Genomic DNA, 23771 nt, shown 5'->3' with positions numbered 1-23771 from the left:
ATGGCATAAAACAAATAGAAATAAATTTTTCCAGAAAAAAAAATTTAATTGTTATAAATTGTATGATTAAATAAATTTGTATTCTAATATAAAGGGTTTAAGAGAATGCAATTATATTGTGATAAACACAAAGGCTTGAGACCTTATCTAAAATGGTAAAAGGCCCCAAAACACTAAGCATGCAGGTCCAGTAGCATTGTAGAAGCAAAGTATTAATAGTGTATATATTTACCATTTTTTAATAAGAGTAGCACTGTGGGGGCACCTGGGTGGCACAGTAATTTAAGCATCCAACTTCAGCTCAGGTCATGATCTCACAGTTGGTGGGTTCGAGCCCTGTGTCAGGCTCTGTGCTGACAGCTCAAAGCCTGAAGCCTGCTTCAGATTCTGTGTCTCCCTCTCTCTCTGCCCCTCCCCCGTTCACACTCTGTCTCTCAAAAATAAATAAATGTTAAAAAAGAAAGAAAGAAAGAAAAAAGAATAGCACTGTGACCTTTTCTTGCCACATTAGTCACGTGCAAATGGCATGTTATTGGAACACATCTTGCCCCAAACATCCATATTCTGTTACAGAATTATTAACTTTTTTGAGGCATTTTTAAAGTTCAGGACTTTATCAGAACTTGCTTTCTTAAAAAGTATTTCCATTGCACATTTTTAATAGGGGGAGAGCAGATGGCCAGATATTACCCATGATGCAGGTTTTGACTTTTCCAACTTGCAGAACACTTTGACATTTAAGATGATCTTATTTGTAGGGCCAAAATCTGCAGTTTCTTCATATGTATTTTTTTCATCTATCTTTAGTGTCACAAAAATACATAGCTAAAGAAGGATCAGGATATAAGATCTGGAAAGAAATCAGTACCCAACATGCTTATCACTGTATGAGGATATACTGCTACTTTGTTATATGTGTGATAAGTATCATTAACACTAATGAGCCTTAAAAAATTATATGATTAGGGACATCTGGCTGGCTCAGTGGGTAGAGCATGTGACTTTTGACCATGAGGCTGTGGGTTCAAGCCCTGTGTTGAGTTAGTAGATCGCTTAAAAATAAAATATTAAAAAAAATTGTATGATTAAAAGTGACATTTCCATGCAAATTTGATTTAGTTCAAAGTTCAGTGTTCAGATAATAAATTTTTGAAGCTGTCTTTCCCTGTCAGTTCATGAAGTTTGGGGCAATTGTCCCATAATCACTTAAGAATTGAGATGTGCCATGTGGGTTAATACCTTTGTCATTATTTTGGTTTTCCAAATCTTGCCCCAGTTGTCACATTATTTTATTTCGCAACCTCAGTGTCTCTCCCCTTTTTCATAAATATTTCACTTGTAACGAAAAGAAATCAAATGTAACTGTTTATGAAGAGCCTGAGCATTTAATTGTGTTTAGCTTATCAGGTAAAACTTCATTGTCTCCCTAGGTTTCTGTCACATGTTGTCACTCCTGTAATAGCAGTTCGAAGAGGTCCTGTGCGTATATGTGGCCTCCTGAAGAAGGGATGTGGGGGTGCCTGAGTGGCTCAGTTGGTTAAGTGGCTGACTCTGGGTTTCATCATGATCTCATGGTGCATGAGTTGGAGCCTCACGTTGGGCTCTGTGTGGACAGTGTGGAGCCTGCTTGGGATTCTCTCTCCCTCCTTCTCTCTCCCCTTCCCCCACTCTCTCACACTCTCTCTCTCCAAATAAATAAATAAATAAATAAATAAATAAATAAATAAACTGGAAAAAAAAAGGGAGATGTAAATTGCATCACACTTTTCCATTTTCTGTTTTCAGACATTATGCTGCTTCAGTGTCTATAGAACATCTTCTCTAATAGGGTACCAAAGGAATAGTATTACAAAACACGTAACTTGGCTTTCCTCTTTCCTTTTGATTTTTTCTGCTAACCAACTGTGTATTTTTTAAAGTATTTATTTATGGGGAACCTGAGTGGCTCAATCGGTTAGGCGTCTGACTTTGGCTCAGGTCATGATCTCATGGTTTGTGGGTTTGAGCTTCGTCTCGGGCTCTGTGCTGTCAGCTCAGCTTTTAAAAGTATTTATTTATTCATTCATTCATTCACTCATTCATTCATTCTTATTTATTTATTTATAGTGATTTCTACACCCAACATGAGGCTCAAACTCATGACCCTAAGATCAAGAATCACGTGCTCTACCAACTGAGCTAGTCAGATGCCCCTATTAATTCATTGTCTTTCCTCTGATCTTGAATTTTTAAAATATAAAAATGTATGGAAAATAATATGGCAAATACCCATGTACCTACACCTAGAATTAATAAATATTAACATTTTGGTATTTTGCGTAATATGTATATAGTTATATATTTGAAATAGAAATTACAAATAAAGTTGGGAGCCCTCTCTGGTTTTTTTCCCCTGGACTCGTTTTCCTCCTTCACTCCATAAAGACAAACAGAGCATAAAATTTGACTGTGCTCTCTTAGTTCACGTTCGATTTTTACTACCAATATTATGTGTGTATCCAACTGCTTAGTACAGTTTTTAAAATTTTACAAGATAGGTAAGTACTCTCCACCTGTTCTCTATCATTCTGCAGATTGCTTTTTTCAACCAGCATTATTTTTAAGGTTCATGCATGTTCATACATATAGTTCTAGTTCACTTATCTAATTACAGTATCCCAACTATGAAAAGTCATTCTTTTTTAAAGAGGTCTTTAGATTGATTTTATTTTTTCTTTGAAAAAATAGTTGACCTGCTTTCTGTATGTAGTCAGCAATCAACATGGCCTGATTGCTACTCGACTCATGTACCAGCCTTTCCCTCGAGTTTCCAGTCAAGCGGGGGACACAGAAGTTACAGACCTGGCCAGTGTAGGAAAAGACGGGATGGAAACCGAGCCCTGTTAATTCCTGTCGGATAAGTTCTTCTGGCTAAGTCTTAAGGTCTCTTGGTTGCAGATGTGATTTATTTAAAGTTGTTGCGCTTTCAGAATAAATCTTCAAACAATTTGCTTCTTTTAGGTGCTTGTTTAAACTGCCAGGAAAATAGCAAAGGGGATCACTGTGAAGAATGCAGAGAAGGATTTTATCAGAGTCCTGACGCCACAAAAGAATGTCTCCGCTGCCCTTGTTCAGCAGTGACCTCTACGGGCAGCTGTATCATAAGTAAGGCCTTTCTCTAAATCTTCATCTCGAGAGGAAAAATCAGCCAGTCAGTTATCAATTGATATGAAGTGTGCTGATAAATGAAGTTCTGTAGGGTGCTGTAGGGGAAGGGTTTTGCAACCAAGTCCAAATACATAATACGAAATGAGACTTGAGGGAGAGGGGAGGAAATTGTTGTTAAAATCTTATTTTGTCTTGTCTGTCGGGACTAAAGAAGAAGGAATGTGAAAGTTGTAAGAGCGCCTAGCTATTACAGTTATTCATACTCCTATGTAAGCATCTTTCTTTTGTCCTCTACTTGAATAGATTCTCTGGAGGGCCCCATCGTTTCCACAATAAGCTGGACAATTAAGGGTTAAGAAATAAGGTGTAGATCTTTAGTCTCTTTACGTTTGAGAGCAGATAGTAGGGAGGGGACAGCAGTTGTCTTGCATTTGTAATTGTAGCTCGAGACCGTACTAAGTTACGTTCCTGCCCTCTCTCTCTCAGAACTGGGTGACTTGGAGCCTACGTGTGTCCAGTGCAAAGACGGATACACAGGCCGGAACTGCAACACCTGTGGAAACGGCTATTACAATTCTGACAGCATCTGTACCAAGTGCCAATGTCATGGCCACGTGGACCCAATTAAAACTCCAAAGGTTTGCAAGCCCGAGAGTGGTGAATGCATCAGCTGCCTCCATAACACCACTGGGTTTTGGTGTGAGAACTGTCTGGAAGGCTATGTCAGAGACCTCGAGGGAAATTGCGTCAAGAAAGGTAAAACCTCACCTAAGGTTGTAAATGTAGTGCCTAAGCCTAGCAGTGAAAATTTCAGGACAGCTACCTTTAGCTTTTAAAAAACCTTCCAATCCCACGAGAGGAATTTTCTGGAAATAGATTTTGATAGGTATTTGCCTAAAGGGATCTCCTTCTATTCCTGCTGCTCTCCTGATGCTCCAAAGTCAACTCCAGAAATCTGAGGCCCGCGACAAAGGCATTGCAGGGTTCCCGCATTTTCTCTTCATCTATTTTCATTTTTATGTTGACAATTTAAAAGTCCTCTCATGTCTTTTATCCTTTGCTTCTATATTCTCATCACTTCCAGGGACCATCAAAGGTCTTTGGAAGCAGGGACCTGTAATCTGGTTCGAAGTTCTGGCTGAGAAACCAGAGTCCACGGTAGCATCTGTCCTAACTTTGGGCCTGAGTTTTCCCACGTGTGATGGAGGAAATAGTAATTATATTCTTTTTGATTTTTAAAAGAAGAAGTTGTTCGTATGGCAAAAATGTTTCTTGCAGGAAAAGTCAGTAAAGATTTAGATAAAAATTAATGACTAGAAATTCAGGATGAGTTACGGATATTCTGGCTTTACTGGGTCACAGAGTGATTAGACCGCACCCTCCTAGAAACCACTCTCTGATAATCTGGCAGATACTGAATCCTAGGCTGATGGACAGTCGGTCTGTGGCAAGTGTCGTCACCTCTGCCATTTTCTTAATATCCTTATTCTGTTGTGATCAAGGCTCAAAAGACCGAGACTGGACCCTGTCACTAGCCTGGAGATCCTGTCACTCGGTTCTCCTTCCCATTTGCAGGCATGCTTTGTCCATACTTAGCTGGCAGGACTGTGATGATTTTTCTTATTATTCACCGGGTAATACAAAACATGCCTCTTCTCGGGGTAGGTTAATGTATCTGGCTGTGGCGATGAATGATAATGACAATAGCAGTCATTTTATCGAGTGCCTGTGACGTGCCAAGCCCTGGGAACATTACGTGCGGTAGCTCTAGCTCACGTAACCTTCCCCAGGGACTCCGCAAAGTAGATATGATCATTCCCATTTTACAGATGAGGAGCCTCAGTGTTAAAAAGATTCACTTACTTATCTGTGGCCACACAGTTCTACTTGATTCCAAAGCCTGCGGTATTTCTACTGAGCTGTGCCGCATTAGCACTTTAATTATAAGATAGCCGCGATCTCCATGACGGGAGAATTACTACACATACAGTTAAAAGAAGGCTGTTTTTGTTTTTTGTTTTTTGTTTTTTTTTTTATCTTGCCTGACATCAACTTTGGACACTTAAATTGTGTTTTTCAGAAGCAGCCAGAAATACAATTTTTCTTACTCCGTTTTTGCCTCTTTTGAGGAGAATTTTGCCCTTATGAAATGCCATCAGATTTGTTGTACTTATTTTAGTTCAAATGATGGTCTTTTTATTCCTGTCACTTTTAACCAAGTGACTTAGGACTCAGCAGTGAGATATTTACTGCCTTTGCAGGAATTTGTATGAATCTATCCAAGAGTCGAGAAGGATAGGAAGCTCCAACATTAGGATTTTCCCCAAGATTTTAATATTATACATTTTGGAGAACAGCCATGGGTGTCATCATCTAGCTTTCTAGACCTTGATTCTTTTCACTATATTTCTTTAAAAATTATTTTTAACTTGCATTACCTTAAAGCAGACTCTCATGTCCACATCCCACATCAACTTCCACTCCCATGTGTATTTCTTTTATTGTTTCTCAAAACTAGATAATTTTGTCTTTTACATTTCATTCTCTGTTTTTATTTTCAGAAGTTATTGTTCCAACACCTGAAGGTTCTACCATTTTGGTTTCCAATGCCTCTTTGACCACATCAGTGCCCACCCCTGTTATAAATAGTACATTTACCCCCACAACCCTGCAGACTATCTTTTCCGTAAGCTCTGCTGAAAACAGCACGTCAGCTTTAGCTGATGTTTCATGGACCCAGTTTAACATCATCATTTTGACAGTCATCATCATTGTGGTGGTGCTGCTGATGGGATTTGTGGGGGCCGTCTATATGTACCGGGAGTACCAGAACCGGAAACTCAATGCCCCCTTTTGGACCATCGAGCTCAAAGAAGACAATATCAGTTTCAGCAGCTACCACGACAGCATTCCCAATGCAGATGTGTCAGGACTGTTGGAAGATGATGGCAATGAAGTGGCTCCCAACGGGCAGCTGACCCTGACGACACCCATACATAACTACAAAGCCTGAGGAGCTAGAACTGTCTCCCTGGATCGGTAGAGCACAGGGCTTACTAAGACAGCATCGGCTCCTGGGCCACATGAGGCCTGGGCAGAGTTTGCTGAGAAAGCAGAGGCGTATAGTGCATCTGGAAGTTTCAGGTACAAATGTGTAATGCACTTGGCCTATTACTCTTAGTTTCCCCATGAAGCTCCGAAGCAGTCACTGTCAATAAGGACTCGTAGTAAAGTATATTTTTGTACCCAACGACACGGGAGTATAGAAAGGCCGAACCCCACAGTGCAGCCCACATCTACTTTGACCTCCGAACAGACTCCTGGGGAAGTGCTCACCAAACCAGCGGAAACACGGTGATGGAAGTGGAGGGGGAGGACTCCAGGAAGACCTCATCTCCATTCCTGAAACACTTTTTTTAAAAGGAAGGTCAGGGATGATACTCCTTTTACTGTGCTAAAAGACATCACTGCAGAAAAGCTTAATGTCTGGGCTGTCTCACAAGAAACAATCCCGATTGTTTCCAGAATAGGGGCGGAAAAGTCTCAAGAGGATCTTTAGAAAAGCTTGATTTTTCCTTCCCAAATTCTTGCTCAATGATAGGATCCAAGCACGGGATAAGCTTCTAATGGTAGAAACAGGAAACAGGAAGGTGACATCTGGTAGCAGGAAGCTGATGGTCCTCCTTAGGGTCTCAGTGTAGATGATGAATTGTCTAAAAATAAGGACTGCTCCTGCCTCTAGAGAAGTAAGGTGTATATAGTGAATGTAGCATATCTGGTCAACATTGTTATTTGTATCTATTTGTAAAAAAAAAATCATGTCATATTTTATCATCTAGAAACTATTTGTACAGCAGTTAATGGCGTTGTAAAAAGAACATATGGTGATTGGTTAAAATATGACATAGGTGGCAATATTGCTGGAGCTGGGACTCTGGTGAACGCCAGTCATTTTTGGTCCCTCTTTGGACACTGTTGAAATTTGTAAGAGGTTGAATGTTTCCAACCTTTCTTTCCCTTTCTCAGTCTCAAAGTAGAGTTACACGTTCTTTGACTTACTAGACATTCAAGCAATAGATTTTTAAGGCCGTGATTGTTAAGCTGGGATGCAGGCTGCACTCTCTAAAGTACTCACCTGATTAGACATTAGCCAGTCTATATATTTTACATAGATCAGTGTAGAACACATCCTCATGAAAAAAAAAATGTTTTTAAGTGTAAAAGACAGTCTTCCAGAGGAATTAGAAATATTTTAGTTCCAAAAGAAAAGCCATCATATCACTTGGGATCCCCTGTTTTTCATGCCTGTGAAATATTTATTATATTCTTCCTCCCCGCCCAAAAAAATACCTTCCACATTTGAACATAGTTTGTCACCCATAGGCCGCGAGGTGTCTGCCATCTTCCCGCAGGGCTACAGTTTTGCCGTTAGAGGTAGCTCTGTGGTTCGGTGGGTACAGTTAGTCCTTGCTTTTAGACCCGGTTGTTCCCTCGAGGCCACCTACTGTCGCCCTCGTCTGTTATGATATTGACAGGTTGTGGGTGCAGCAAGCCAGGAAAAGCAGCCAGAAGTCAAATATAGATATTTATTAGGAGGAACAGCAAACTGTCAGGTGGCGAGAAAAGAAGCAAAGATTTGTTAGATTAGACCTAGAACATCCAAGTTGACAACCTTGCCTGCCTTCCCCGGAGAAACACCTGGAATTTGTTCATCCCTCTGTAGGAGACCCCTAAGCTTTCTCAGGTTTTAGAGATGACGTTCTGGAGGATGGACAGATAGATAGTCCAGTTCTGTAACCTGAGGTGCTCTGAATATTCGGCCATTGCTCATGAGAGGAGAGGATACATTACATTACATTATATTTTAAAAATCCGTGGATATTCCTATAGGCCTTTGCAGTTCGCAAAGCCCATTTCCACACGTATGTCCTCCGTTCCTCACCCTAGCCCCTTGAGGAAGTAGTTGTCCCCATTTGACAGATGAGGTTAAATGTCTCACTCAAGGCTGCACAATATGTCATTATCAGGCTTGGAATCGGGCCTCCTGACTCTGAAGCACATATTCTTCCAACTCTAGGCCAATGTAGAAACTGCTAGCCATGGACAGAGAGGCTGGGAGGGACCGTCCCGTCTGTGAATGTTTCCAACTTCGTGAGTACAAGGTACAGTCCAGGGCCATACAGCTGGGAAGGGTTTTGTGGAAAGGACCCTGGAGAATTACTGCCTGCGGCCAGTGTTGGTGACAAGAAAACAAAACTACCGGTTTTTGTGCTTCCTCAAAGAGAACTGACCCTCGTGAGCAGGGGGGGAAATGTGTTTTCCCCAGCAGCCCCCACTGACGCACGGGCGGACTGAGCACTGCACAGTTCCAAGGAAGGGGGCCTGTCTCCCAGACTGCACCCCTCAAGGTGAGGGGTTGAGCATGGCGGGAAATAAGCACTGGTTACACGGAAGTTACCCCAGTAGAGCAAGCGTGAGTGTTTGTCGGGGTCTAAGAGCCAAAGCCAAATAGTCCAGATTCTGGCCATAGAGAGGTTGCTTGAAAGAGAGCCTGAAAGGCATTGCAAACGTTGAATCACAAGGAACATTAATCTCTAAGGAATTACTGACAGCTCCTAGGTCAGGTTCTCAATTTTTCCCAGTGGAAAAAAAATGGAGGTCTTAAAACTGGTTTTAAGTAATATTCTTTAGTGTCCCCTGCTTTTTGCTGGCGGAAATAATTTTGCTCTAGAATATAAATCAATCATGAAGTGATCTACCGGCAAAATCAGACTAGGAAACTACTATGGAATGCATTGCACACATTCGTTCCTCTGAAGGCAGGGTCTCCCTGAGCTATGACGTTTCACACCAGGATCCCGTCGGTCTTCTCGAAAGATAATATTGGAAGACCTTTTGAATAAGTGTTAGAAATGTGTTTATTTTTGATTAAGACTAATGTGACCCTTACTGATAAATGACAGATACTGCTATTAAGTGATCATTTTGTCTTCATTCATTCATTTTCATAAGCCCTGACGTATTTCTGACAGAAATCCTAGGTAGTGTTGTAAAATATGTCTGTCCTCCCTTATTGTCCCCTCCCTCCCTGCACTGGCTAGCTCCTAGATATCTCTTATGAATGGAATTTCTCCAGTGATAGAGAAAAATGGTGACAGAAACTAACGCTCATTTATACTAAGGTCCTATGGATTTAATGTGTTACCACTCTTCGGGATAACCTGCATTTTAAGAGAGAACAGAGCAGATGTGACGTGGGAGGAGAGAGACTTTGGGGGAGAGGATCTGTAGAGGTGTCAAATTATATGGCTACTCCCTAGCCCTAACATTCCCCAGAAAACGGATCATTAAAGCAATACTCATGACCCCACTAGTTCATTTTGGTCAGAGAGTGCCTTCCGGACGTTTAGCCCTTCTCGTGCTGTTTTGGAGGCAGAGAACTAAAGCAATAGCATGTCTTCCTAAGAGCTTCAGTCGGGACGGGGTTATCAGATCATTCACGACGGTCCTATATTTTTTGTAGGACTTACGGTAAACATAACACCACTCGCAATGAACATTCCCTGGTTCTTATGCTTTGAAGTGTGTGGGGAGGAGTTGAATCTACACATCTCAAGGAAAGAAAGCTCTCTGATAAAAAGTTGAGAGAAGTACAGAGCGACCCAGCGTAACCTGTTAGAGCAAGGAAAGCATTTCTGGCCTCATCCGCAAAGACTTTTGGTCCGTTATGATCTTGACGGCATGGGGCTTGGGAACTAACATGAGTTTGGCGTGTGTGGGGGAGTGATGAAAGGTTAGCACAATTTTCCTCTTTAACCCTGAGCCAGTGACTATGCCGAGGGAAAAAAGCAGGAAGAACACACCGATTCATCCGAAGACATCAGATCGCGTCAAATGGACTGAAGGTTATGGATCGTTAAAATGGCAGTGGTTGAATGATGCTTTTTCAAAGGCAGTTGGGAACCCCTGTTACTCGTAACTTACACACAGGCAAGAATTGTGACGGTGGTGAGCACATGAGCCCAGGGCTTCTGAGCCAACTTAGCCCAAAGCCCAGTGATTCACAGCTGAGTTTTAATGCTAGGCACTTGCACTCTGCCATAGGTTACATCTTAGCCCGGGCTATTCGGGGATGTTCCTAAAACATTAAACTCCTACGTATGTCACTAAAATTCTAACACAAATTCTAAAAACGTGTCTCCTACAGATGCTGTACTAGGCTTCATGATGCATTTCTAAATTTGTGTATGATTTGAATATATGAAAGAATTTATACAAGAGTGTTATTTAAAATTATTAAAAAATAAATGTATATAATTTGTACCTATTGTAGATTTGTTGTTTTCCTTTTTTGTGTGTGTGGTCAGTGTTGCTGGAAGTCTTTTTTTTTTTTTTTTTAAACTTTTTTAACGTTTTATTTATTTTTTTGAGACAGAGAGAGACAGAGCATGAACGGGGGAGGGGCAGAGAGAGAGGGAGACACAGAATCGGAAGCAGGCTCCAGGCTCCGAGCCATCAGCCCGGAGCCTGACGCGGGGCTCGAACTCACGGACTGCGAGATCGTGACCTGGCTGAAGTCGGACGCTTAACCGACTGCGCCACCCAGGCGCCCCTGGAAGTCTCTTAATATATGTCACAGAGCATCTATTTTCAAACCACTTCATGAAAATCTTTGAACCCTTTGTTGATTTACTATGCTTTTTTGTTTTAAGTTCCTTTAAATCATGTTTTCCACTTAGGAACAAACATGCCACGAGATTCTCCCTCTTGGAACAAAACAAAACAACCTGAGCGGGGGAAAAGCATATATTAACAGATATTCTTATTTGTACTTTTGCCTGTACCCTATGAGATTCATTAGGCTTTCCATGAAAATTTTAAAGAAAAAACGTGCTCCTTTTTAATTTTGTTTTCATACATATAAAAATTTTCCTTTCTTCATATAAATCTGAATGGAACCATGTTCTATATGTTTATTAGACAGCCTGCAATAAGAGTACATCTTTTTATGATTTTGAGGAACCCATGAAGATCCTGTGTTTTGACAAAGCTCAATGGTATTTAATGGGATGCCATCTAGAGATCCTAGGGGCACTTTGAAAAAAGAAAAAGTAGGTCAGGCCTTTCTTTGTGCTGAGAGCTTTATTATGTTTTCAATTTTTTTTAAGTTTATTTATTTTTGAGAGAGAGAGAGGGAAAAAGGGAGACAGAGGATCCCACAGAGAATCCCTGATGCAGGGCTTGAACTCACAAACCCAGAGATCATGACCTGAGCTGAAATGAAGAGTTGGATGCTTGAAGGACTGAGCCATCCAGGGACCCCTGTGCTGAGAGGTTTATAAACTGCAGTTGGTTTATTCACCTTCAGGTGGTTGCTATTTAAACTTTAAAACCCTGTTTTTCCTTTCTTTTCTGGTCATCCAAGAAAATAAGTTGTATTGCTCTATAATCCTACCTTATATGTTTCTATATGTGATTCTATACATGTAGTTCTATAATGTATACAATTTGGGTATTATTTTAAGGGAACAGAATAAGCATGGCAGAAATCTAAGTAAAATTTCAAAAGAAATATGTGTGCAATGCCAAAAAGATTACTTTTATAGTACTGTATTCATACCTTGGATGAAAGTGCATCAAAGATATTTACTAGGTTATCAAAATTGGGTGTATTCGTTTTCCATGGGAGTATAAGTTGCGTATGTTTTACAAAAATTCCACATGCTCCATTATGGTTAAACCAGGAACTTCCAAGTAACAATTATGTTTAGTTACATTTATAAAGTTAAGCTAAATTCAAAACAACAAAATGTTTTTCATGAGGTGATTATATTAGAAGTGTTAACTGACAGGCTTAAAAGTGATATTTTAAGCGAATGTTAAAAAGACATCCTTTTTACATATAAATTAGCTTTTCAAGGCAATTTTATGAAAAGATTATTGTAGTGCTTCTTGTACAGGCTTTCTAAATACTTCCACTTACAAAACGAAAGCCATCACACAACGTTAAATGTGTTATTTGTATTGAAACGTAGGTTTTAAACCTTGTATGTCAAGCACTGAACTTTCAGACAGTTGCACAAAACACCGGCAAAATGTTTTCCTTTGTATTTAGTAAGAGCAGGTTTGGGGTAATAAAGGAAGTGTTTGGGAGGAAATCTTTTGTGGTTTCCTTTCTGTTGTCAGACCAACTGCTACAGTCTTATATGTCAATACTGTTTTTTTTTTTTTTTAAGTTTATTTATTCTTGAGAGACAGACAGGGCATGAGTGGGGGAGGGGCAGAGAGAGAGGGAGACAGAATCTGAAGCAGGATCCAGGCTCCGAGCTGTCAGCACAAGAGCCCGGCACAGGGCTTGAACCCACGAACCGTGAGATCATGACCTGAACCAAAGTCAGACTCTTAACCAAGCCACCCAGGCACCTCTGTTAATACTGTTTTCTTAATCTTGCTCTCAAATAACGAAGAGTCTTAACCCTTCCTTACGTTCATTAACCATTCTAACCCAACTCTATTTGACTCATGTATAACTTCCTATAGATGCCAGATTATATGATGCCTTCCTCCCTTTGCTGGCACTATGTTTTCTAACATCCTTGAGACTGTTTATTCATTCTTTGCAACCCCTTGGTAAACGACAGTTGATCAATCCTTAATTTGTATCTCTGTTTTGCCTAATGAATATCTCTCTTATTGCACATATATATATATATATTTTTTTTTTGGAATACTTATTTTATGTCTTCCCCATTAGACTCTATAATCCTTGAAGTCAGGAGCATTTATTCTCCTATCTCTGGAATCTGGCATAAGCGCTGACACATTGTGGGTGCTCAGTAAGTTGTGGTTTAAAACAAAAGGTACTTGACAGATACCGAAATATGGGAACTTACTTGGTGAAGTATTATAAGAAATGTGGTGTGTGAACTTATTTGGTGGAGTATTATTAGAAATATGCAGTAGGTAACACAGTATATCTTTTTTTTAATGTTTGTATTTATTTTTGAAACAGAGAGACAGAGCATGAGCAGAGGAGGGGCAGAGAGAGGGGGAGACACAGAATCTGAAGCAGGCTCCAGGCTCTAAGCTGTCAGCACAGAGCCCGACGCGGGGCTCGAACTCACGGACTGTGAGATCACGACCTGAGCCGAAGTTGGATGCTTAACCGACTGAACCACCCACGTGCCCCAACAGTATATCTTATTTAATAGAGGTATCAGCATAGGGGCTTCAGAGAGCCTGAGAAACTCTTGAAATTGCATTCTTCTTTGTGAATATAAATAATTTGTGTGTATGTGTGTGCTTGTGGGGGTGTGTGTGTGTGTGTGTGTGTGCGTGTGTTTCTGGAGGAAAGGTCCATACCCTTTATCATAGTCTCCAAAGGATCTATGATCCCAAAAGGATTAGCGACTATATGGATGACAACTATTTTGTGTATTTCAGCAGTAAAAACCTTTCCACTGAATGGAAATCAGTACAGCCTTGATTCAAGAAATCCACTTCTGGGAATTCCTCATAAGAAAATGACCTAAAAAGCAGAGAGTTCTGTGCAAAAATGTTTTTTTTTTTTTCTCCAGGGTTGTGTATAAAGTTAAAAAAATGAGGACAAACCCTAGATGTTCAACAGTAGAGATATGGCTTAGTGCATGCACTTGTGGAGATACAATCATTAAAATGAAGGGAAGAATGATTAAAGACAGAATTAAGGTTTAGTGAAGAAAAACAGGGTATTTTGCAGATGTGTGTGCAATTCCACCTCTGGTATACAGTTTAGAAAAACTGTTATGTATGTGCACCACAACCCACGTATCAAATTCTTCACTGCAGCATCATTTGTTATCGCCAAATAATTGGAAATACCCCAATTGTCTGGCAGTAGAAGAATTGATTGGATTTGGATTGTGAAGTGGGATTGTGGTATATCCAAATACTTTGAACAGAATTTTAGGCAGTAGTCAAAAATGAATGAGTTATAGCTATATGTATCAATATGGATGAATCTCCAAAACATAATGTCAAGCAAAAAAGCAAGCCATAGAGAAAATATACAATATAATTTTTTTATATAATGGCCAAAAAGGGAAATAGAATATATTGTTTAAAAATACATACATATATGAGAAAACTATAAAGAAAAACAGAATGATTAATGCAAAAATAAAGATAACTATGTAAGAGAGAGGGGGATGCAGAGATGACCTCAAAGGTACTAGTAATGTTTAAGAAGCATGTATGTATATGAGCTTTTTATTGTATTATTTAAAAATTTTTTTTTAATTTTTTTTTTATTTTGGAGAGAGAGTGTGAGTGGGGGAGGGGCAAGAGAGAGGGAAACACAGAATCCGAAACAGGCTCCAGGCTTTGAACTGTCAGCACAGAACCTGATGTGGGACTTGAACTCACGAACCGTGAGATCGTGACCTGAGCCAAAGTCAGATGCTTAACCTACTGAGCCACTCAGGGTCCCCATATTGTATTTTTTTTACATACAATATGCAATATACCCACCCACACAAGCATACACACATATTCTGGTATCCATGTAACATTTCATAGTGAAATTTTTCAATAGGATATAAACTGGTGGATACAACATGATTTAACTATGTTGAAAAAAATAATACAGAAAATGTTTGGAAGGAAATACCATAATTTGTGATATCTGTACTAAAAAAAAACAGTGTTACAACTGATACCACAGAAATACAAAAGATTCTAAGAGATTACTATGAATAATTATATGCCAACAAATTGGACAACCTAGAAGAAACAGGTAAATTCCTAGAAACATACAATCTACCAAGACAGAATCATGATGAAATAGGAAATCCGAATATCCCAATTACTAGCAAGGAGATTGAATCAGTAATTGAAAACTTCCCAACAAACAGAAGTCCAGGTGAATTCTGGCCAAGCATTCAAAGAAGAATTAATACCAATCCTTCTCAGACTCTTCCAAAAAATAGTAGAGGGAGGAGCTCTTCCAAACACATGTTATGAGGCCAGTATTACCTTGATATCAAAACCAGACAAGGATGCCACAAGAAAAGAAAATTACAGGCCAATATCCCTGATGAAGATAGATACAAATATCCTCAACAAAATATTAGCAAACTGAATTCAACAATACATTGAAAGAATCATACACCATGACTGAGTGGAATTCATTTCAGGGATGCAAGGATGGTTCAACAATTGTATATCAATGGAATAGACTATATTAACAAAATGAAGTATAAAAATCATATGGTCAATGGGATGCCTGGCTTGCTCATTCAGTAGAGCATATGACTCTTGATCTTGGGGTCATGAGTTTGAGTCCCACGTTGGTTGTAGAGATTACTTAAAAAAGAAAATTGAAAATCATATGATCATCTCAATAGATGCAAAGAAAGCATTTGACAAAATTCAACATCCATTTATGATAAAAACTCAACAAAGTGGGTATAGAGGGAACCTACCTCAACATAATTAGGGCCATGTATGACAGATCCACATTTAATAGCAAGTGGAAAGTTTTTTCTCCAAGATCAGGAACAAGACTAGGATGTCCACTCTCCTCTTTTATTTAACAGAGTATTGGAAATCCTGGCCAGTGCAATTAGGCAAGAAAAATAAATAAAAGGCATCTAAATTGGAAAGGAAGAAATAAAACAGTCACTATTGCAGATGGCACAATATTATATATAGAAAACCCTAAAGACTCCATGAAAAAAAAACTGTTAGAATGAATAAACATATTTGGTAAAGCTGCAGGATACAAAATCAATACACAGAAATCTGTTGCATTTCTTTACACTAATAATGAACTATCAGATAAATTAAAACAAACTCATTTACAATTGCATCAAAAAGAATAAAATACTCAGGAATAAATTTAATCAATGAGGTGAAAGACCTGTATATTGAAAACTATAAGACATTAATGAAAAAAATTGAAGACACAAATAAGTGGAAAAATATTTCATCCTCATGGATTGGAAGAATTAATATCATTAAAAAGTCCATATTACTCAAAGCAATGTACAGATTCAATGTCATCCTTATGGAAATTTCAATGGTATTTTTATGGATATAGAACAAATAATCCTAAAATGTGTATGAAGTAACAAAGACCTCGAATAGCTAAAGCAATCTTGAGAAGAATAAAAAGCTGAAGCCATCATGCTCCTCAACTTAGAACTATATTACAAAGCTACAATAATAAAAAAGTATGGCATTTACATAAAAACAGACACATAGATCACTATAAAGTCCTGAATAAACCCACACATACATTTTACAGCAATAAAGGAGCCAAGGATATACAGTGGGAAAAAGACTGTCTCTTCAATAAATGGTGTTGAGAAAACTGGCTACCATATGCAAAAGAATGAAACTGGACCACTATCTTACACCATATACATAAGTCAACTCGAAATGATTTAAAGACTTGAATGTAAGACCTGAAAACATAAAACTGGAAGAAGAAAACATAAGAAGAAAGGTCTTGATGATGACTTTTTGAATCTGACATTAAAAGCAAAGACAACAAGGGCAAAAATAAACAGGTGGGACTACATCAAATTGATGTTTCTGCACAACAAAGGAAACCATCAACAAAAATGAAAGGGCAGCCTATTGAATGGGAGAAAATAATTGCAAATCAATATATCTGATAAGGTACTAAAATCCAAAATATACCAAGAACTCATACAACTCAATAACAACAACAAAAAAGTGTCATTAAAAAATGGGCAGAAGATCTGAATCGACATTTTCCCAAAGACGTACAGATGGCCATCAGATATATGAAAAGACGCACAGTATCATTAGTTAGCAGGGAAATGCAAATCAAAAGCACAATGAGGTATCACCTCACACCTGTCAGAATGGCTAGTGTCAAAAAGACAAGAAATAACAACTGTTGACATGGATGTGGAGAAAAGGGAACCCTTGTGTACTGTTGGTGGGAAGGTAAATTGGTGCAGTCACTATGGAAAATGGTACAGAGGTTCCAGAAAAAATGAAAACTAGAATTACCATATGATCCAGCAACTCCACTTCTGGTTATTTATCTGAAGAAAATGTAAACACTCACTCAGAAAGATCCCTGCACTCTCATGTTCATTGCAGCATTATTTACAGCAGCCAAGGTATGGAAACAACCTAAGTATCCATCGATGGATAAGTGGACAAAGAAATTGTGGTAGATATATGCAAAAATGGAATATTATTAAGCTCTAAAAAACAAAATCTCGCCATTTGCCACAATATGGATGGACCTCAAGGGCATCGTGCTAAGTGAAATAAGTCAGACAAAGAAAGACAAGCATCATATGATCTGATACGCGGAATCTAAAAATAAAATACCCAAGCTCATAGAAACAGAGAACAGACTGGTGGTTGTTCCCACCGGGGTGGGAGAAACGGGCGAACTTTTTTTTATTGAAAAGGTTACACGAAACAAAACCAAGTGTTAGAGACCTGGAAGTGTATAAATAGCCCAATGATTAGGACAAACAAATCAACGAGATAAAGGTTACAAAACAAATCCACTACATTTTATTTCTTAATGGTAAAAGACCAAATCGTCAGGTCCTCCTAAGTGTTTATGCACTTAATACCAGAACTTCAGAACACATGAAGCAAAAGCTGATAGTGCTGAAAGGAGAAATAGTCAAAACCACAGTTACAGTTGGAGATTGCAACCACTTTATCAATGCGTAGAACAAGTAGACAGAAAACTAGTAAGGATATAGAATACTATCACCAGCCTGACCTTAACTGACACAGACTCATTCAACATAGCACAATATATATTCTCTTCCACTGCACATGGAACATTTACCGAGACACCCTATGCTGAGCCATAAAATAAGTCTTACGAATTTTTTAAAAGTTTTTTTTAGTTAAAAAAAATTTTAAAGTAGGCTCCACACCCAATATGGTGCTTGAACCCATGACCCTGAGATCAAGTCACATACTCCACTGACTGAGCCAGCCAGGCATCCTCCCATAAGCCTTACAAATTAAAAAAAAAAAAAAAAAATCAAATCATACAAAATATGTTCTCTGACCTCAATGGAATTAAATTAGAAATTAGTAACCGAAATATAGCTGGAAAATTCTGGAGTCTTTTAAAACTAACATCTCTCTCTCTCTTGTTTGAAGTAAGCTTCATGCTCAGTGCAGAGCCCAATGTGGGACTTGAACTCACAGCCCTGTGATGCTTGACCCACTGAGCCACCCAGGGACCCCAAAACTAACATACTTCTAAATAACCCATAGGTCAAAGAAAAAAATGAAAAAATAAAGTATTTGAAACTGAATTAAAATGAAAATACAACATTTCAAATTTGCCGGATGCAACTGAAGCAGTGCTTGGAGGGAAATTAGGAGCACTGAATGTTTACATTAGAAAAAAGAAAAGATCTCAAATCAATAATCTAAGCTTCTATCCTTAAAAAAAAAAAAAAACTAGAAAAGGAAGAGCAAAATAAACCCCAAAGAAGCAGAAGATATGATAAAGATACGGGCAAAAATAAATATGAAAGGAAACAATAGAAAATCAATGGAACTAAAATTTGTTCTTTAAGAAATTCAATACGATTGATAAACTTTCAATCAGAATGGTCAGGTTTTCAAAAAGAGAAAGAAGACACACACACAATGAGTATCAGGAATGAGAGAGGGAATATCACTACAGATCCTACAGACATTAAAAGGATAATAAGGGACGTTTACTGTTGTAAGCATGCTCTGAAGGTGCACACATAAGTTGTGTCTTTCCTCGGCGTCTGCTTTATTCAGTCGTAAAGTGAACGTAATTATAAAGCAGGTTGAGGATTCCAAACTCAGTGACATTTCACTCTGTGTTTAGCTCCACCTCTCTTACCTGTCACACAACAAAAAAGATAGAACAGGGGGTAGGAAGTCGAGCGAACCAAAGGCAAAAGTCACTCTGCGGGTGTGCAGTTGAGATAAGGCCTCTCGTCCCATCAGGGTCCGCTCTCCGCACTTACTGCTTATTATGTTCAAGCTGTGAAGGATCTCAGTTCTTCTGGGGGATAAGTCAGGCAGAACCTTCGGTGGCAGCTGCTTTTTGAAGCGGTCAGACGTAGAAAGGTCAGTGTCTGAGGAGTCTTGACAGTGTGCTGCAAAGACCCCCTCTTTTTAAAGGGATTTAATGAGACTTGGGCTTTTGCAGACCTCCTCTGTTTCTGCTGCTTGTCACTTCTGAGCGTGTCATCAGCAGGTGCCGGTCTCCGCGATACCTGGTCTTAGCGGCAACACCCTTAGCTAGCTGTTGGCGTCATTGCCTGACACAGGCTCCTGTTTGACAAGTGACTCCATCTTGCTCTTCACATACGCCAATACGTTTGATGATTTAGGTGAAACGTACAGATTCCTTGCAAGACACAGACTATCAAAGCTCTCTCAAAAAGTGATAGATAACAGCTCAATCTTTTAATAGCCCTCTATCTATTAAAGGAATAGAATTTGTACTTACCAACTTCCTACCAACAAAACAAAACAAAACAAAAACCTTCCAAGTTCAGAGAGCTTCACTGCTGAATTCTAGGAAACATTTAAAGAAGAAAGAATACTTAATCCCACACAAACTCTTCCAGAAAAATTAAAAAGGAGATAACCCAACTCATTCTATGAGACCAGTGTTACCCTGATACTAAAACCAAAGACATCACAAGAAAACTACAGACCAATATCCCTCATGAGCACAGACATAAATACTTCCAAGAAGATGTAAGCAAATTAAATACAACAGTACACTAAAAAGATAGAACTTCATGACTACCTGGGATTTATCCCATGGATTCAAAGCTTGTTTGTAAATCAACCAATGTAATTCACACAGACTGAAAATAAAGTATATGATGATCATCCCAAGAGATACAGAAAAAGCATTTGACCAAGTCCGACACTGATTTGTGATAAAGATGATGAAGAAGAAGATGCTGATGATAGTTTTCTGCTATCGAGTTATCGGTTCAGTTTGACGGCTGGACTGTCTTTATCTATTTAATCCCACTGCCAGGCACAGGCCCTGCCCACCCCCCCCAAACCCCCCAAAAGCTCAATAAAAGCGGTAAATGAATGAGTGAATCAGCTGTATTGCAGTTTTTACACTGGTAAACACGGTGGAGACACAGGAGTATACTTCGGTTGGGAGGCTTCGAATTAATGTAAGCCTGAACCCAAACCCAAACTGTTATCTTGGGCAGCCCCAAGGCACTTGCAAGGAGAAATGTTTTTCTGGAGGGTGACCCTGGAAATAAACAGCACAAGGTATCCTTCTGTGGGATGGTGCTGATCAAGCTCATTCCTTCAGGGCAGAGACCTCGCCCACAGACTGGACTGCACATTCTCAAGCATTTGGGCACGTGCTGACTGTGTGGGAAGCAAACTCAGTCTGATACATGGATGCTTTGGGGGCCCTCCCCTTCCTGCCTTTATTCTTAGTAGCTTGCAGAACCAACAGGCTATCGCTCAGCTTTTTAATTTCCTCCAAACATTTTCTAAACGAGCCGTTGTTATCTTTAATCACCATGCTAGGGGATTATCCAGTTTCATTCGAAGAAGCTATTTTTGCCAAGAGATGAGATTCTTCCAGACAAGGATAAAGACATTAATGGTTGTCTACTGAGGGTCTGTTTTAGTTGAGATAATAATTTTGGGGTAATTAAGCAAATTGTATGGGCTCCAACGGTCCATTAATCTCCAAAGGAATTGTCTGAAACGGAGAGGGCCTTTGTCCTCTGGAGCAAGAATCAGTTTGGTGACAGTTATATTTCGAATTTCCTTAATTAAAATGAAAAGGTAGCGATGTTGACAGGTGTGGCGCCGGGGTAAAGAATTCACTTTATTTCCTCATAATATGTACCTCACCTTTTTTGTCTGCAAAGACAGAGATCATTACGACGCCAGCAAACCCAGGGCAAAGGTTACATTAGCAGTTGACGCCCAATTTCGCTGAGCTCCTCAGCAACCGGCAACATCTCTTACTTAGCTATTACTACCTAATTAAAGGATGCATGCTGGAACATCAACCGAAAAATCTCTTCCGCGGAATTCTAAAAAACAGTCGGTAGCAGTAAGCAGAGCGATATGGCCCCCGGGGCAGGTTTCACAACCGGAGGACCTCAGGGGGAAGTGAGTAATGGCACTTAGTCCTACTTACTGTAAAAGTCCTACTCTGTAAAAGGAATGATACTGACCTTAGGGTTGCATTGACCTTGAAGTAAACCTTAAATGGGAAGCACCCCGACACGTGCTATAGCTATGATGAATGATGGTTTCTCCCTCGGCCCCTTTTGTTTTAAGAGATCTTCAACACAAGCCTTATCCCCTCTCCCCCCACCCAAACCAGGGCTGTTCTTTCTCCAATGAGTGGGGAACTGGATCTGGGACCAGGTGCCCGGTTTTCTGGGTAGAAAACCAACCCACGTCCCAGTATTGGAGTAAGGCCACTCCTAGATTTTAGGTATATTTGGAACGAAACAAAATACTTCTCTAACTTGAGTTGCTGCTGTTTCTTGGTTTTCAGCGGGGGGATCTCCGGGCCAGGGTGGCATCCCCAGGAGGCTGAAGCGGGCGTTGGGGCCTGTTGTCTGCATCCCTGTGGTCCCCCAGGGATTCACAAGAGTTGCCACCTTGGCCCACGGGAATGGATGGGAAGTGAACGCTGCCGAAGGAGGAGGGTACGGGCTTTGGAGGCTGCATGGTTAGTTTGGAATCCGGGCTCTGCTATAAATTTACAGGGTGAACTGAAGCAGGCCACTGACCCCATCTGGGGCTCAGTTTATCCATCGGTACATCCAAGGGATTTAGTTAAATGTCCTCTGTGAGCGCCCTTCTCACTCTTGTATTCCCTCGGGGGAGGAGAAAAGTTTTGGGGATAAGATCGTTAATTCCAATTAGGATTTATTCATTCTCTCACCTATTATCTGCCGGACACTATAATAGACCCTACGATACAGAATTAAAAGTCTCTGCTATCAAGAAAAGCCAGAGCCCATATTGTATGGTCCTAGGTATATCAAAGTCTAGAAAGGCAAATCTTTAATGACAGAAAAGTAGATCAGTGGTTTTTCCTGAGGTGGAAGGGAGATTGACTGCATCACAGGGGAATTTTGGGGGACGATGGAAATGTTTTGTACCTATGTGAATATAGTAGCCGCCAGCCTCAAGTGGCTGTTTAAATTTAAGTAAGGTAAAGTTTTTAAAAATTCAGTTCCTCAGGGCGCCTGGGTGGCTCAGTCAGTTGAGCGTTGGACTTCAGCTCAGGTCATGATCTCTCGGTCCGTGAGTTTGAGCCCCGCGTCGGGCTCTGGGCTGACAGCTCAGAGCCCGGAGCCTGCTTCGGATTCTGTGTCTCCCTCTCTCTCTGCCCCTCCCCTGCTCACTCTCCATCTCTCTTCCTCTTGCTCTCACACACAAAAATAAATAATAAACATTAAAATTTTTTTAAAATAAATAAAAATTCAGTTCCCCATTCACATTCCAGGGTTCGATAGCCATGTGGACAATGAGTTCCTCTGGGCAAGTCAGAAACGGATGCCCCTTCTTTGGAATGGGTTCCCCTTGGGGAATAGAACCCACAGCTTGGCAAGCAGAGCAGGGGCTAGATTTCAGCCTCCACTTGTCCTTTGGGTGGGTGTCCTCAAGCAGGGCACAATCTACGCGGGGTACCCGGTGGCCTGCTGGACAGGCGGGAAGGCGTTTGCAAAAGCCAAGGGCCTTACATCCATCCCTTCGAGGAAGTAAGTGCAGTGGCCACCTACTTGTGGCCCTCCGTCCCTGGTCCTGACCAGCTCTCTCAATAGAAAGTCACTTCATTTAAGGGAGAGGCCACAGTTTACAACCACATCCTGCAAATTACAATTAAGACATTAAGTGCATCTTCTATTTATTTATTTTTGAAAATTATTTGTTTGTTTATTTACTTACTTATTTAGAAAATGAGCAGGGGAGGGCCAAAGAGAGAGAATCCCAAGCAGGCTCCACGCTGTCAGTGCAGAGCCGACACGGGGCTCGAACTCATGAACCGTGAGACAACGACCTGAGCAGAAATCCAGAGTCAGAAGCTTAACCGATTGAGCCACCCAGGCGCCCCTTAAGTGCATCTTTTAAGCTGCAAAATGTCCAGACAACTGATTAATTCAATTACCTGTTTTTTGCCTACGGCTATTGCTGTTTTGCATATTCAGATGTGCAGCTGGGAAGGGTGCTGGATCATTTTCCCATAGGCTTTGACTCTCTGATAGCCAGCCTCTGGGTTAAATTTTTTTTTTTTTCTTAACATTTATTTATTATTGAGAGACAGAGAGAGACAGAGCTTGAGCATGGGAGGGGCAGAGAGAGGAGGAGACACAGAATCTGAAGCAGGCTCCAGGCTCTGAGCTATCAGCACAGAGCCCGACGCAGGGCTCGAACTCACGGACTGTGAGATCATGACCTGAGCTGAAGTTGGATGCTTAACTGACTGAGCCACCCAGCCTCCCCAAAAATAAAATCTTTAAAAAAATACAGAAGGAGAGGTAACTGGGTGGCTCCCTTGGTTGAGTGTCCGACTCTTGATTTCGGCTTGGATCATGATCCCAGGGTGGTGGGATGGAGCGCTT

At 40.2% G+C, this 23771-nt stretch overlaps 1 protein-coding gene and 1 long non-coding RNA gene across 10 annotated transcripts in view; one reads left to right on the top strand and one right to left on the bottom strand.

The window, feature by feature from the left end:
• The window catches only part of MEGF9 (multiple EGF like domains 9), an 89142-nt gene extending 78672 nt beyond the window's left edge, over positions 1 to 10470 (top strand). Inside the window, exons 4-6 of the mRNA XM_023242649.2 lie at positions 3001 to 3144; positions 3634 to 3903; positions 5709 to 10470. Of these exons, the coding sequence (XP_023098417.2) occupies positions 3001 to 3144; positions 3634 to 3903; positions 5709 to 6160 (866 nt within the window). The 3' untranslated portion in view covers positions 6161 to 10470. The remainder of the gene's footprint in view (positions 1 to 3000; positions 3145 to 3633; positions 3904 to 5708) is intronic.
• The window catches only part of LOC111557534, a 38623-nt gene that overhangs the window by 10953 nt on the left and 3899 nt on the right, over positions 1 to 23771 (bottom strand). For 7 of the 9 annotated variants that reach the window (XR_006588599.1, XR_006588594.1, XR_006588597.1 and 4 more), the window contains one exon: positions 5618 to 6885. The exons of 1 other annotated variant lie outside the window; for it this stretch is intronic. This is a non-coding gene — a long non-coding RNA (uncharacterized LOC111557534). Of the gene's footprint in view, positions 1 to 5617; positions 6886 to 23149; positions 23210 to 23771 lie in introns of those variants that run through there. One more of the 9 variants, XR_006588601.1, reaches the window with a different exon arrangement.

The sequence above is a fragment of the Felis catus genome, chromosome D4, assembly GCF_018350175.1.
Source record: "Felis catus isolate Fca126 chromosome D4, F.catus_Fca126_mat1.0, whole genome shotgun sequence".
In the NCBI taxonomy this organism is placed as follows: domain Eukaryota; kingdom Metazoa; phylum Chordata; class Mammalia; order Carnivora; family Felidae; genus Felis; species Felis catus.
Note: the sequence above shows the minus strand (reverse complement) of the source record. Positions and strands in the feature narration are given on the sequence as shown.